General features: G+C 38.9%; 1 protein-coding gene across 3 annotated transcripts in view; it reads left to right on the forward strand.

The window, feature by feature from the left end:
* Nucleotides 1-17,026, forward strand: part of DCBLD1 (discoidin, CUB and LCCL domain containing 1) — a 68,472-nt gene that overhangs the window by 27,971 nt on the left and 23,475 nt on the right. For all 3 annotated transcript variants that reach the window (XM_010353239.2, XM_030928535.1, XM_030928534.1), the window contains exons 3-5: nucleotides 10,005-10,139; nucleotides 11,720-11,771; nucleotides 15,579-15,651. In XM_010353239.2, coding sequence (XP_010351541.1) covers nucleotides 10,005-10,139; nucleotides 11,720-11,771; nucleotides 15,579-15,651 — 260 coding nt within the window. The remainder of the gene's footprint in view (nucleotides 1-10,004; nucleotides 10,140-11,719; nucleotides 11,772-15,578; nucleotides 15,652-17,026) is intronic.

A 17,026-nucleotide genomic window follows, 5' to 3' on the forward strand; every position in this document is an offset into this window, starting at 1 on the left:
TTGAGGCTAGGCTGGACAACATGGCAATCCCCTGTCTCTACGAAAAATACAAAGATTAGCTAGGCGTGGTGGTGCATGCCCGTAGTCCCAGCTACTTGGGAGGTTGAGGCAAGAGGATCACTTGAATTCAGGTGATCCAGGCTACAGTGAGCCATGATCGTGCCACTACAACCTGAGTGACAGACGGAGACACTGTCTCAAAATAAAACAAAATGGGCAAAATAATAGTATCTACCACATATAGTTGACTGGCACACTTATATATGACTTTAAAGAATGATACCTGGTACATAGTAAGCACTTAGTAAACGTTAGCCATTATTATTCCTCCCCCTCCCCCCCATCCTCTGCCCCTCTACTTTACTCTTCCTTTCCCTCTTCCCAGCCCCCTCTTCTTCTTCCTCCTCCTGAGTTGTCTTGCATACTGTTTATTATTTGTCTAAGATGCCCCTTGTTCCCCTCATAATACCCTGAGCACTCTCTGTTCACAAAACAGAGGCTAAGCTCCAGCAGCACACCCTACCCTACTCCTCCTGGTGGATTCCTGGTAATCCAAGAGTTTGCCCAAATCATGCCAAGCTGGTGGCAAGGGTTCACTGAGCCAGAACTAGCTCCATAAACAGATTTTCTACAGCCTCATGAGATGAACAGAGAACACATACTCTCCAAGCAACAGTATATTCAGTTTGGCTATTTTGTTTACTTCACTGCCACTGCCAGTCTACGTCTTTGCATCTTTTTCTCATTGAAGAACCTCTTGATTTTTCTCCTCTCTGCTTTCACCAGTCTCAATTCCTTCCAGGCCATTTAATGTTGTGTAATTAAATACAGTTGCAATAATTTCTTTCCTTATTTCAAAAATTGTTAATTGTGCCCCACCGTCTATAGAAACTTGCTAGCTTAGTGTTGACGCATCGTCTTGCTTTCTTCTTCACTCTCATTTCTAACCTCATTTCTGAGTCCTTCATCTCCATGCCGTTTCTCAAATGCATCATACAGTTTCATGGCCTAGTACATTTTTACAGTCGTTGATGTTATTCCTTCCATGTCCCCCTCTTTTTCTTCTTTTCCTGCTTTTTCTGTCCCTTCTAATACACACCCACACACACACCCACACACACATGTAAAAGTAAACCCTTCAAGTTTCAAATTCAGAGCTGTCTGCCTTAGAACCTTTTCTAATGTTCATCAGTTTGTCCCTTTTCTGTGCTCATGTTCTCTTTCTAAAGTTTCAGTAGAGCATCAGTTTCGGGTTGGGATAATTATTTTAGCTTCTCTGTCAGATATAGGGTGCCCTGAGCCAGGAATTACATTTTATTCATCCTGTTTTATTCACCTATTATTTAGCATAGTCTTACAATTGCAGATGCTCAGTCAGTGTTCAAGGACTGAGATTATAAGTAGCTTGATTTTGGCAAACATATTAAAAAATCTGGGTTTTTACAAAAGATAAATTGGGAGTGTCAGTATTCACATTGTAGGGAAATTTACACTAAGATTCCTCTATAAACATTCCCTCTGCATTTAAAGAAAGCTTTGGTTTACATAAAATTTTAAAACTATGCTTATTGTGTGGAAAAGACCGGGTAATGATATGGAAGGTGCCTATGAGTGAGCATTCAACTATGTGCAATGCACTGGGCTTAGTACCTTAACGTTACTAACTCATTTAACCCTTATAACAGCCCTGTGAGACAGGTCCTATTACCAGCCTTTACACATAAGGAAACTGAAGCTCAAAAAAAGCCAACTAACATGCTTATAAGATCACTTAGCGGGACCTGGGATTCAAGTCTGGGCGTTTGAGGCCCTGCTCAAATGGAAACTTCTCCAGGCCTCCCCACAGGAGTATCCAGAGAATAAAGTGGGAGTCTGAGAAATCACTTACATAGAGTTCCAGTATAAGTTTAAAGTTCAAAAATGTTTCTTAGTCAAAATTCTAAGAGGAGGCATGGTGGCAGTGACAGAAAGAAACTCTTTACTATAGGATCCTAATTGTAGTCAGTTAAATTGGTTGTGTTCTACATAATGATTTGTACCAGGAAGTTCAAAAATTGTTCTCCTACATTTTCTGTACCTCCACTTCCAATCACTATTTTTTTAAGCTTTGTCAGTGACTTACAAGTACAATGATGTGAAGTCAGCTGTTAATGTTTGTGGTACACTAGGAATGAGAGAAATAGGAATAGTTGGAAATAATACTAAGTGTTCAGACTCCTAATCACAACAGGTTTCTGCATGTCATTTTTTAGAATGATACCTATCTGACATATTGCAGTAAGATCGACTCATGACATCTTATCTGTTGAAGTTTTTTAAATCCCAAGGAGGGAAAAGCCCAAGATTGACAGTCTCAGTTTTACAAATGGTCTCTATGTCTCTCAGACATATTATGAAGTAGAATGAAAAATGTTTATGGCTTTTAAAGATACAGCAAATAGACTTCAAAGAAATTTCCAGCTCACAGAGACTTGTTTTGGGCTGCAAACACCCTAGAAGTGCGTGCTCCTCTATGGTTGAGGCTACTTTGGTGGAAATTATTGAGAGGGACTGCTTTTTCTTTGTTTTGTTTTGCCTTTTATGCCAAGATAGAATTCAGAAAGAATCTTGAACGTATAAAATGTTATATCGACCAGAATGCTTTACTCTAGGTATTTTTTTAACACAACCATAAGCCTCAAGGAGAAAAAGCTATTGGGTTCCTCCTCCTCTTTCCCCATAAATACTTCCCTGGAGACTCACTGTGATTCAGTTTCAGTAATTGCCATCTTTCATTGGGAAAGAAGTAATGGCTTAAGTGGGTAGTGAACTCCCTGTGTTGACACACTTCTTGACCTGGGTCCTGTAGCCCCAAGGAAAGCTGCACCTTTGTCTAAGAAGCCGCCTGGTTCATTTATCATCTGTCACTGATTTTTGTGCGGGAATGAGAGACCAAAATTCTCCAGGGATACCACTTACTGTTACGTGACTATGGTTTTAATGGCACAGTCCAGGAATATCCCTTTTTTATGCTAATTTCTCTCCTTTTCAAAGAAAATGGCCTTGACAATTCTGTAATTTTGTACAATGACCCTACTGCAATTAGCAAGCAAGGACAAATCTGCGATTTGACCGCATCAGAGAAACACATCGAAAATGGACACAAATCTAGTGGTGTTTGCAGCTTCAGCATTTCTAGAGATTGTTTTATCAGCACGCTTCTGAGCACAGATCTGGGCCACGAGGAATACCACTTTCCTGGCAGCCAAATATTCCATGTGGCTGGCTCCACCCACATGTACTCCCAGGGAGGGTCACTTAGGTCAATCAAGCGTGTTCTTATCTGTCATAAGAAAGAATTGTGTGCTTCAGATGATGCTCCAGAAGGTTTACGAGGGTTTGCTGGAGGTTTTGTGTTGTTGTTGTTGTTGATTTATGACAGATCTTTCAGGAGTTAGGTTTTTATTTGATCTCTCAGTGGTTTTTACCACTGACAGTATGGTAGTTAAAAAAAAAAAATCAGAAATAATACTACTAAGAGAAAGAGGTTTCTTTATTTCTCTAATGGCATACATACTGTTTTTTAAACATGTCCCTTCTATAGATAAAACAATAATTTAGTTTTATCAGTTTTAAGATAAAAACCTTATACTCATCTGAAGAGACTTGGAACAAACAGTTTTTAACCAAACCATCATTGCCTTGTAATGTCCAGAGTCTTGGGCACACAGTCCAGGAGAATAGAGAAGTACAATACATTGCTGTACAGACTGTCAGATTGCCAGAGAATCAAGAGGATTTCAGACTTGGCTTGTAGCAGACAGTTTATTCTTCCTTATAGGACAGCTTTCTTTTATTCACACATGGAAAGATAAAGGGTTTCCCTTGCAGCTGCTAATGAAATAGTAGCCCCAAACAGGGAATGTGCTGAGAGGAACTGGCCTACTGTGCTCAAAGAAGGCAATTCCTATAGTTCCTGGCCCTTTATTCCCTTTGTCCAAGGAATCAGCCCATTGTCTGCTGAAGTCTCATGTCTGGTGCCAAATGCCACAGGGCTGTTCCATTTGGTATCTCTGATAGTTCTTCCCACAATATAGGGCCGCCAGTTACATTCCACAAAAGATAAAAGTTTTTCTTTTTTCCTGATTTTTCTGCCTACTTGATTAACTGCTGTGCCCCAGTGTGATGGGAATTTGTGACTGCAAAGTAAGATGGAACCTGCCTTGCAGACAGATAGATAGAAGTGAGAGAATGTAGGAAGTTAGATGGCAAGTCCAAGTGCTATAAAACACATAGCACTGCTGGTTCTGAAGCAAGCATCCATGCCAAATTGTGTGTCCTATTTTTAGGGAGGGGTTGGATTTCAGTCTGACTGAACTGAAGTACGTTTGCCAATCTAAACACTGCCTGAGCCCAAGAATATAACCACAATCAAAGTTAGAAGTCACCGAGCTCTCATGTGGATTTCCAATGAAACTGTCTTTGTAAATATTTAAATATAGGTGTAGATCCTTTTTAAAAGTCAGGAGACCTTTGGAGAGGACCAACAGTGAAGTATATCACGTGGGCAGGGGTGAATGGAGAAAGATTTTCTTTTCAGAAGACGAGAGAGAATCCTGAAAGGAGTCTGGCGGAACACTGAGGACATTGCTTAGGACAGACTCCCAGAATCTTTCCATGGTTTCCCATTAATTATTTTTCCCCTCACTGCTATCATATTTTTCCATTTTTCTCTCTTGCCTTTTAACTCTAGGAATGTAATTGTTAACTTCTAGTCTATGAAAAGGAATTTTCATCTGTCAGACCTTGAGGCAGGCAATAATTTGGATGTTTTGCCATAGGCAATACTACAGCCAGTATTCAACTCCTGTCCCCCACCCTGAATTAAAACTCACTATTCTGATGTTTGTAATCATGATGAAATGATCAAAATAACTCTTCAGGCCAGGCACTGTGTCCCATGTCTATAATCCCAGCACTTTGAGGAGGCTGAGACGGGAGGATTGCTTAAGGCCAGCAACTTGAGACCAGCCTGGGCAACATAGTGAGACCTCATCTCTACAAAAACTCAAAAAATTAGCTGGACGTGGTGGCACACATCTGTAATCCAGCTTCTTGGAAGGCTGAGGTGGAAGGATTGTTTGAGCCCAGGAGGAGCTGTGATCACGCCACTGCACTCCAACCTGGGTGACAGAGAAAGGAGAAAGACCCTGTCTCAAAAGAAAAAAGAAAAATATCCTCTCAATGATGATATTTATACAGAGAGGGTATCTCCTACCCCCTCTAGAATGTACTTACAATTTTGCAGCACAGTAATAAAAATATGAAAGGGACTGATGTCTGTGTGGTAAGGGTAATTAAAGGGGTATGTGTTTACATTTTCCTTCTTTGATCTGCTTCCAGAAATATTTACATGCTTATCATAACTGGGAGGATGAAACCAAATTAGAGTTTTAATATATTTATATGTTTTTGGTCTAGGAAATCATATATATTGCACAACTTAGTAAGATGGTATACACTCTTATTTGTGTAAAATATGTATACTTTTCGCAACTTTTCCTTTCAACTGTTTCATGAAATCTAAAAAAAAAAAAAAAACAAAACTAAACAAGTTCTCGCTGATAATCAATTTAGACTTGCTTACCTTACAGTTTGTGTTTTGTGGGTTTTTTTTTTTTTTTTTTTTTTTTTTTTTTGAGATGCAGTCTTGCTCTGTCACCCAAACTAGAATGCAGTGGTGGGATTGTGGTGCACTGCAACCTCCACCCCCCAGGTTCAAGCAATTCTCCTGCCTCAGCCTCTGGAGTAACTGGGATTACAGGCACCCACCACCATGCTCGGCTAATTTTTTTGTGTGTTTTTAGTAAAGATGAGGTTTCACCATATTGACCAGGCTGGTCTTGAACTCCTGACCTCCTGACTCCGCCCGCCTCAGCCTCCCAGAGTGCTGGGATTATAGGCATGAGCCACCGTACCTGGCCACCTACAGTTTTCATTAGAACTCATTGGAATGCTATAGAAATGTAAGGAGAGATTACTATCATCACCACCATTTGGGGAGGGGTGTATTAGTGGGTTAATATAAAAAATGTAATTTGAAAATATTCTAACTTATTAAAAGCAACAAGTTACAGTTACTTCATAATATTCATCCTTAGGTTTACAAAGCAAGTATCTTCACCCCTCTTATCTGTGCAAAGAACAGAGGAATTTCAAACATATCTAAAACAAACAGAATAAGTTGGAAAAGTCAAGTATAGCTATCTGACTCACCTTAACTTTGCAAAAATGCTTATCATTCTACTTATTTAGTCTGCATTGCTTATCTGCAGACACTTCTCTTCCTGACTTCTGCATAGTATTTCAAAGTGACAAGATTAAAAATATTTTATGAATCTCTTAGTTGAATTTGGCTTTTAGAAACTGTTGTAAAAAGAGCATTTCTATTCAATTCAAACAGTTTTTGGGAGGCAGTCACCTGCCAGGTACTATACAGTCTGTTGGAGATAAAGGGATGGATATAAAAGTTCCTTGCACTATGGAACATAGTCTAAAGAGAAAATAGGTATTCCTTATTTTTTAACATATTCATTTATTTAACAAGCACTTATATAACTCTTAGTATGTGCTAGGTACTATTCTAAGTAATTTGAAAGTATTAACTCATGTAAGTAATTACATATGATGAGTGCTTCTAAAGAGGGAAGTGAACGTTTTTATTTAGATTTCACTATAATTTAGTAATAGGAAATGCTAGAAATTTGGCATGTGAGGTCAAGCATAAAGCATTTCTTTCTTACTCTATCACATCTTCAGAATGTGAAACTTAGAACAGAGAGAAATTGGATCCTTTATACCGGGAGGGCAATGCTTGGTTGTGTAATGATCTTCTGACTCTTCAGCAAGTGTATTAGTCCATTTTCATGCTGCTGATAAAGACATACTTGAGACTGGGCAATTTACAAAAGAAAGGTTTAATTGAACTTACAGTTCCACGTGGCTGGGGAAGCCTCAAATCATGGTGGAAGGCAAAAGGCACGTCTCACATGGTGGCAGAAAAGAGAAATGAGCTTCTGCAGAGGACCTCCTTTTTTAAAAACCATCAGCTCTCGTGAGACTTATTCACTATCGTGAGAACAGCATGGAAAAGACCTTCCTCCATGATTCAGTTACCTCCCACCGGGTCCCTCCCACAACACGTGGGAATTCAAGCTGAGATTTGGGTGGGGACACCCAAACCATATCATTTTGACCCTGGCCCCTCCCAAGTCTCATGTCCTCATATTTCAGAACCAATTATGCCTTCCCAACAGTCCCCCAAAGTCTTAACTCATTTCAGCATTAACTCAAAAGTCCGCAGTCCAAATCTCATCTGAGACAAGGCAAGTCCCTTCTGCCTATGAGCTTGTAAAATCAAAAGCAAGTTAGTTACTTCCTAGATACATTGGGGGTACTGGCATTAGGTAAATACAGCCATTCCAAATGGGATAAATTAGCCAAAACAAAGGGGCTGCAGGCCCCATGCAAGTCTGAAATCCAGTGGGACAGTCAAATCTTAAAGCTCCAAAATGATATCCTTTGACTCCATGTCTCACATGCAGGTCACGCTGAGGCAAGAGGTGAGTTCCCATGCTTGGGCAGCTCTGCCCTTGTGGCTTTGCAGGGTGCAGCCTCCCTCCCCACTGCTTTCACGGGCTGGTGTTGAGTGTCTGCAGCTTTTTCAAGTGCAGTGGATCTAGCATTCTGGGGTCTGGTGGCCCCCTTCTCACAGCTCCACTGGATGGTGCCCCAGTAGGTACTCTGTGTGGGGGCTCTGACCCCACATTTCCCTTCTGCACTACCCAAGCAGAGGTTCTCTATGAGGGCCCCTGCAGCAAACATCTGCCTGGGCATCCAGGCATTTCCATATGTCTTCTGAAATCTAGGTGGAGGTTCCCAAACCCCAATTCTTGATTTCCATGCACCCACAGGCTCAACACCACATGGAAGCTGCCAAAGCTTGGGGCTTGCACCCTCTGAAGTCATGGCCCGAGTTCTGTGTTGTCCCCTTCCAGCCAAAGCTGGAGCAGCTGACACAAGACACCAAGTTCTAGGCTGCACACAGCACAGGGACCCTAGGCCTGGCCCAGGAAACCACTTTTTCCTCCTAGGTCTCTGGGTCTGTGATGGGAGAGGTTGCCTTGAAGACCTCTGACATGCCCTGGAGAGATTTTCCCCATTGTCTTGGGGATTAACATTCGGGTTCTTCATTACTTATGTAAATTTCTGCAGCTGGCTTGAATTGCTCCTCAGAAAATGGGATTTTCTTTTCTATTGCTCTGTCAGGCTGCAAATTTTCTGAACTTTTATGCTCTGCTTCCCTTATAAAACTGAATGCCTTTAACAGCACCCAAGTTACCTCATGAATGCTTTCCTATTTAGAAATGTTTTCCACATGATACCCTAAATCATCTCTCTCAAGTTCAAAGTTACACAAATCTCTAGGGCGGGGTCAAAATGCCACCAGTCTCTTTGCTAAAACAACAAGAGTCACCTTTGCTCCAGTTCCCAACAAGTTCTTCATTTCCATCTGACACCACCTCAGCCTGGGCAAAGCCATTCAACAGACCTCTAGGAAGTTCCAAATTTTCCCGTCTTCTTAGCCCTCCAACTGTTCCAACCTCTGCCTGTTACCCAGTTCCAAAGTCACTTCCACATCTTCGGGTATCTTTTCAGCAGCACCCCACTCTACTGGCACCAACTTACTGTATTAGTCCGTTTTCGTGCTGCTGATGAAGACATACTTGAGACTGGGCAATTTACAAAAGAAAGGTTTAATTGGACTTACAGTCCCACATAGCTAGGGAAGCCTCAAATCATGGTGGAAGGCAAAAGGCATGTCTCACATGGTGGCAGACAAGAGAAATGAGCTTCTGCAGGGGACCTCCTTTTTTAAAAACTATCAGATCTCATGAGACTTATTAACTATCATGAGAGCAGCACGTGAAACACCTTCCCCCATGATTCAATTACCTCCCACCAGGTCCCTCCCACAACACATGGGAATTCAAGATGAGATTTGGGTGGGGACACAGCAAAACCTTATCAAAGAGTTTTGTCCCTATTGGTTCTGGTCAATATAACCCAGTTTTATTCATATTGACTTGGAGCAGTCTTTTTCTTTTATTTTTCTTCCTTGATCATGATTGTTGTTGCCGCTATTTCCATACTGTTTTGAGAGAAGTTAATAAATAATACCTCTTTTCAAAGTTTGCTTGCTAATCCCTGTTTCGTAGAGATTGTCCTGCATATGTTACTTTCAAAATGACAATTGAAAAGCTGAACTTTAGTTTGCGTAGTCTTAGGAAGAGTTTTTGTTATTTTAAGCTTCAAATGTAATTTTGTCCTTTGAAAGTTCATTGAGTTCCCTATTGCTTTTCAAGCAACTTATTTTAGAAACAACGTTATACCCTTAATTGTATAATTTGTACTATAATATTTCAAAACACGTTAGAAGTTATTCTGCTTTTGTATACGTTTTATAAATCAAAATGAATTGGGGGGGTTAACCAGAAGTTACTGTAAAGGAAATATCAATGTGTATGCTGCATGTGAATAAAATTCTTACCATGCTTTGCCAAGTCTTTTAACTTCAAAACTTCCCTGAAAAAAATGACTTTTTTTAGTTTATTTGAACAAATTTAGGAGGCCCTAAAATAACATTTTTGTAATAAAATTTTCTTTACTACCTAATGTGTTTAACGTTTGTCTTTTTACAAAAACCAAAACCTCTCTCTTGGGTTGCTCACGGTTAACTAGTTCCAGCCTATTGCTTGTCTAGAGTAAGCCACTTTCCTCTTAGTTCACAATCAGTCAGAAATTATGAGTCCGAGCATCAAGCTACATTTCAGTTGGTAAAGATTATAATCATACATATGTATTGTCTAGTATTTTTGGCCTTTAAAGGAAAAAAAAATGCCATATACTAATCATTTGTGCTGGTATAAATTTTGAAACGTGCCACAAGTGTGCTTTGTTTTTAGGTCCGTACTGTGGAAGTATGACTGTTCCCAGAGAACTCCTGTTGAACACAAGTGAAGTCACTGTCCGCTTTGAGAGTGGATCCCACATTTCTGGCCGGGGTTTTTTGCTGACCTACGCGAGCAGCGACCATCCAGGTATAACAGAAGAATCAACACACATGTCTAAACCTTATCTGTGTAAGAATTCCTCTTGCTACTTATCACCATCCCTGGACATAATTGTGGTCAGGGATGCAGAATTAAGACATGAGGGAGAAGAGGAACATTGTATCTTTGTAAATGGTTAGGTCTGAATTGAATCATGTTGTAGCACAGGGGTGTCCAATCTTTTGGCTTCCCTGGGCCACATGAGAAGAAGAAGAATTGTCTTGGGACCACACATAAAATACACTAACAATAGCTGATGAGCTAAAAAAAAAAATTGCAAAAAATTTTATAATTACGTTTTAAGAAACTTTAGGAATTTGTGTTGGGCTGCATCCAAGGCCATCCTGGGCTGCATGTGACCCAAGGGGCATGGGCTGGACAAGCTTATTAGCATGTTTGATTGATCAGTTGACTTATATGAGATAGGATTCATCTCATTTTTCCTAAAAACCTTAGATAGCACACCTTTGTGTTCCCCTTCTGATCCTTCTGTCCTCACTATTCTCTGGAGCCCTCCCCCAACCTCCTTCCTAGCTCAGGGACAAGCCTTTTCACCAGTGAGCCCCTCCCCAACACACACCAGTACACCAGCACGGGAGACATGCACAGTGTGTGCAGGATGAGGAAGTCAGTGTCACACAGTGTAATAACTGTAAAGCTGAAACTTGTATGGGAGAGAAGGGAAGGGAAACACGAACACTGATGAGAGAGAGAAGCATGGGCTCCCGTCCTGGGCTCTTGTGCTTCAGAGTAATTACTGTGCAGCCCATACCATGTCTGCCTATGGTCATAGAGGTTTCTGCTCTCAGTCCTCTCTGGCAGAAAAACTCTGGGAATGAGGTGTGCCATTCATTTTCCTCTTAGCCAATCAGCTCTGACTAATCACAGCAGATGCCTGCATGGCCAGTGTTCACCATATAATGCTTCCAAAGAACTATTACAGTAAGTGTGAAATATTTTGGAAACCATACTATGTTGATCTAAATGCATCGAGATCCACTGTATCTTAGCCTCTATTGCTGAATATTTATTTCATTCTGTAAATTACTCCAGAGAGCACCTTCTTTTTTACAATGCTTGGTCCTGGTTGATGAAAGCTTATATGCTATAGGTTTTCTTGGTAAAGGTCTGCTTCTCTGTCACCAGATGCCACTGGCTAAATTATTGAATTAAAATGTTTGTGGGAACCTTCTCTATGAACTATGTTGGGCTTTTGAAATTGTTTTCTTCCTGTCAGGGGACATTATACATATGGTCTTCATAGGCATATAGTGGGTAGCAACTAAAGAGTGTTGTTGTTTTTTTCTTCTGTTGACTATAGATTCTGCTATCATTTACTAGATGATTGTGTTGAAAAACTGTCGTTGGTGGCAGAAAAAAGAAATGAAAGGAACTCATTAAATACTGGAGATGGTGATTCTCAGTATTTATTTTTAAAAGGAAAATTCTGATAACTATGTAGTGAATAAATGCTTTTTCAAAACTCTCTTTTATTTTAAAAGAAAGCTTTGCAGCATGAGTGTCCTAGTTTTTATTCATTCTATTAATTGCAATTATCTTTATGACAGATTTAATAACGTGTTTGGAACGAGCTAGCCATTATTTGAAGACAGAATACAGGTAAATATAGGTATCCTAACTGTGTTGCAGTAGTTGTGTATTGCTGAACATTTTGTTTTCCTTTATGTTAAACCAGATACGTTTGTGCTTAAAGCTCTTTTTTACCATTCATGTTGTAACTAATGAAGAATATTTGAAATAGTTTCTTATATAGCAGGAAGTCAGCAAACATTTTCTGTCAAGGGGTAGATAATAAATATTTCAGGTTTTCCAGGCCATACAATCTCTATTGCATTTATTCATATAATCTCTGTTGCTGTTGTAGCAAAAAAAAAGCAGCCATAGACAATGTATTCACTAACAGACGTGCTGTGTTTCAGTAAAACTGTATTTACAAAAACATCAGTAGGGTGGATTTGGTCCATAGGCCATAGTTTGCTGACCCCTGAGTTCCACTATAGGGCCGGTGAATCATTACTGAGTCTAGACTGTATTTTTTTGTCCTGGCTGATATTTGGGAGTGACTTTTACAATTCTTTCATTTGGGAGGAGGTGCATTTTGTCTTTACCACTAGAGAAAAACCTACTGCAAATAAGAAGATGAAAATTTTCAACCCAGCTTTAACCTGAAAAACCACTTAGCCACTTTGATGCACATTTCCTTATCTATTAAGTAAAACAGTCTAAAGCAGAATTTCTTAGCCTTGGCACTGTTGATATTTTGCGTCAGATAATTCTTTATATTGCAGGGCTGTCCTGCGCATTGTTAGATATTTAGCAGCGTCCCTGGCCTCTATGTCCTAGATGTCAGTTGTGATAACCAAGAATGTCTCCAGACATTGCTGAATGTCTCGTGGTGGGCAGAATCGCCCCCAGTGGAGAACCACTGTCTAGAGATCATTGTCAACAACACTAACAAAAACTGTGACTTTTTTTTTTTTTTTTCTGAGACACGGTCTTGCTCTCTTGCCCAGGCTGGAGTGCAGTGGTACAATTATAGCTCCCTATAGCCTCAAACTCCAGGGCTCAAAGTATGCTTCTGCCTCAGCCTCCCAAGTGGCTGGGACAACAGGTATGCACCATCATAGCTGGCTGATTTTTAAATTTTTTAAGAAATGGGTGTCTTTCTGTATTGTCCAAGCTGATCTCTAACTTCTGGACTCAGCTTCCCAAAGTGCTGGAATTACAGGTGTGAAGGTGGCACCCACCTATGACTCTCTAGAGTGCTTTCCTAGTGCCCAGTATAGCTCTCTGCACTTAGCACAGAGTAAGTCACTCTTGTGAACATTTCAACATGTCTGCAAGGAAGGTTCTGTTACATCCTAAAAAACAAGGTACAAACCAATTAAGACTTGCTGAGGGCTACATACCTCCTAAGTATAGCCAGGGAGTCAGGCTTAAGAGCCCATGGTCCTATCTCAGACATTTGGACATTCTAATGAATGAGATTATTTTATGTGCAGAAACAACTCTAGTGTTAACTAATATTAGGTCTAATAGGGGGAATAATGAAAATGAGCAATAATTAAATGTTGCTTTTAAAGTTACTGTTCATCCAATATACACATATGCCAATATTATCTCTTCTAGCTATACCTCTACAGTCCCAGTTGGTGATAGGGCCTCTGGGTAGCAAATGGTCATTTCCTATTCTCCTAAAGAAAGGGAATATATCCAAGCTTACAAGGTGGCATTTTGGTGCCAGACATCTCAGCTTTAGCCCAGCCATTTTGTAGTATTTAGATTAAATAAAAGGCCTGGTGACTAATACAGGTCCATAAGCGCTCATCTGTAATTATGAAGTATAGAAAGTTTTGAAAGGCTTTTGTAGCTCATTTGGTGGTGATTGTTGATTACTGTGACCTTAAATTAGTTTGACAGCAAAATTGGACTAGGTTAACATGAGACCATTTAATCTTTACATGTGTTATTTAATATGACTATTCAGGCATTTGACACAGGTATTTTAATGTTTTTTATTAATGTCTGCAGACCCCACCAGTGTATTATGTCATATACATCATTAGAACTGTTTTACTTTTCTAAAAGCCAAGAAATTCTGAATTCTGAAATACAGCTGATTCTAAGGGAATTGGCTCTAGGGAATTGTTACCCTGTAATGGGAATTCTCACTATTTTTATTTCTTAATTCCATGAGTACTGCTGCAATGCAGGGACTCCAAAAGGTCAATGGGAAAAAATTATGGAATATTTATTTGGATAGTTTTGATAATTACTTGTTACATATATAATTTGCCAAGTCAGCAAGAGGACACTGAGAGGAAATGAAATAAAAACAACTTCTGTTCTGGAATCTGTTTGGGCTGGTACACTCTTTTTAAACAAACCAAGTAAACATTATGTAAAGTGGTATATATATAGAAGTAAGGGCACATGGCATGCATCTTCAAAGCTGACAACATTCTTATAATACTTTGGCTTCCTTTTTGTGTGTTTTTTATAGATGTTTATGGCTGTCTTCATATCTTGTTGATATGTTGACACTTGAAGGGACTAGAGATGAAGAAACAATCTAAGAGAGATTATATGCAGTATCAGGGTCCCACTGCTAGCTAAGTAGTGTCGGAGACTGGGCCTCTCTGCTCCTAGCACTGACACCCTTTGGCTGCACCACATGCTATGACATATTTCTGGAAAGTTTTATGAAAAATGACTATTAAGTAAATTGAATCCTAATTTTTTTTTTTTTTTTTTTTTTTTTTTTTTTTTTTTGAGATGGAGTTTTGCTCTTGGTCCCCAGGCTAGAGTACAGTGGTGTGATCTGGTCTCATTGCAAACTCTGCCTCCCAGGTTCAAGCGATTCTTCTGCCTCAGCCTCCCAAGCAGCTGGGATTACAAGCATCTGCCACCACACCGGGCTAGTTTTTCTGTATTGTTAGTGGAGATGGGGTTTCACCATGTTGGCCAGCCTGGTCTTGAACTCCTGACCTCAGGTTATCCACCCACTTTGGCCTCCCAAAGTGCTGAGATTACAGGCGTGGGCCACTGTGCCGGCCTTGGAGTCCTAATTTTAAAATATATACTCTTTTTCTGATTGCAAAAGTATTTCGTAACTAATGTAGACCAGACCATCTAATATGGTAGCCACTAGCCACGGGTAGCTAATGAGCACTTGAACTGTGGTGAGTGCAAATTGAGGTGTGTTGTATAAAATGCACCCCAGATTTTGGAAGTTAAATCAAAAAAAGAGAAAATATCTTACTGGTATTTATTTCTGTTTATTACATGTAGAAATGATAAAATTTGAACATGCTGGATTAAATAGAATATATTATTAATTTTGCATGTTTCTTTTTACTTTTTAAAAATATGACTACTCGAATATTTAAAGTTGTGTATGTGGCTCCCATTTCTATCAGACTGTGCTAATATAATGGCAATATTACAGTATACATAACATGGAAAGTGAAAGTTCCTCACAATCTTACTGCCAGAGAGAATCTAGGGATATTCTTGTCTTTTTTATCCATAGAAAACAATATTGTTACATATTTTGAACATTTCTTATAGAAACAAGATTATACTATATATAATGTTTAGAAATGTTTCTGTTTCTGAAAAATATTTATTGGTTGTCTTAGAATCAAGTAAAACGCATTAGGGAAGCTCATTGTTTAATAGACTTTATGGTGAATCCTTATATAAAACAAAGAATTATTGTGTAAAAGTTACCTTCAGATGAACATTGTAGATCAATCTGTATTTTCACAAATCAGGTTTCTAATTTGCCATTAAAGCAAGATATTATATGGAGGGCAGAAAATACTTTAAAACTTTAAGTACAGTTTAATATTTTTTGGTTGCGTAATTTAATAAAATATTAATTATTTATTTTTCTTTTTCCAGCAAATTCTGCCCAGCTGGTTGTAGAGACGTAGCAGGAGACATTTCTGGGAATATGGTAGATGGATATAGAGATGTAAGTAATTGAGGGTAATGGCAGAGAATGAATTAAAAGGAGTAAGTGCTTTACTCTGTGTAAATTAATTACTGAGTAAAGTCAAATGAGATAAAAAAAACTCTAGATAGATGCATGAGTCTCTCTTCTCTGAGAATAAATGAAATAAGTATAAAAACCAAGGTTACCCATGCATTTATTCCTATTTCTAGCATTTCCAGCTAAGCTTATTATAAATGAAATGAAAACCAAAACTTTACCATCTGACAGTGTTATTCCATTCACTTTTTGTAAGAGGTTATAGACTTGCATCCTTTTTGTTATAGTTTATTTCTTTGACATTCCAACTGGTTCCTGTAATAGAGCAAAGGACATGAATATTCACATCATAGAATAGTGACATTGTGTCTGAGTCCAATGAAGCCATCCACCCTGCTCTTATTCCCCTCTCTCTTTGCAAACCAAGTTCTTATGTCCAATAAGACTGCCTGGGTTATGTAGTAATACATTGTTCCTGCATGTCCTATCTCAGATACATAATCCTCCACTTGTTTCTATTTACAGATTTCTGTCCTGGAAATCTAGTATCTGATTTGTTTAGACATTTACATTGCTATTTGAAGTAGTTGGGTTAATACCCTAGCTTTTGAGAAGTGCCTTAAGTTATTAGAAATCTATAGCAAAAACCTATTGTTGTGAAACTGTTCTTAAAGTTATTAACGTGTATTTTTATGCCTGTGAGAAAATAACCTTTATCTACTTGTTCCAGGTGATTGATAAATCCTCTGTGGCATGGGGAAAAAGTTTGACTGTAATTTTCTCATTTAGCATATTCTGGTTCTGGGAACAGCAGATTTTGTTGTTACTTTGCCTTTCGTTCCCCTTTTCCATATTTTTATTTACAAGATTGACACAGGATACTTATTTGACCTACAAATTACTCTTAAAATGTTTTACACTATTTCAGTGTGAAGATTTACTTGGCTCAGGCGATTCTTAAATGACTACAGGGAATTAAGAGAAATAAAAAGTTGACATTTTTCCCAGCAAAAGAAAGTTTTATTTATTATTTTCCTGTTCTATGCAAGAAATGTAAGAATTATGTACAGTAAGAGAAATAGCATAGTTTTTTCTTACTGTGGATGTTTATCTTACCTCCTGACAGAGCTATATTTTTTAGCATAACAGGTAAATGATTTCCTGTGTGGTAGATGGGAGTACATGATCCGTAAGTGCTGGCAAACAGGTTTCCTATTTGACTCACTAACTGATTTTGCACTATTTGCTTTTAGAATGATTTTATCTGGAAGGAAATTTTGTGTTTTGAAAGCTACTCTCTTCAAAGAACTCGGATTAGTGCCTTTTTGTATATGTCAGTGTCATGGATGTATTAAAT

The sequence above is a fragment of the Rhinopithecus roxellana genome, chromosome 4 (assembly GCF_007565055.1).
Source record: "Rhinopithecus roxellana isolate Shanxi Qingling chromosome 4, ASM756505v1, whole genome shotgun sequence".
In the NCBI taxonomy this organism is placed as follows: Eukaryota; Metazoa; Chordata; class Mammalia; order Primates; family Cercopithecidae; genus Rhinopithecus; species Rhinopithecus roxellana.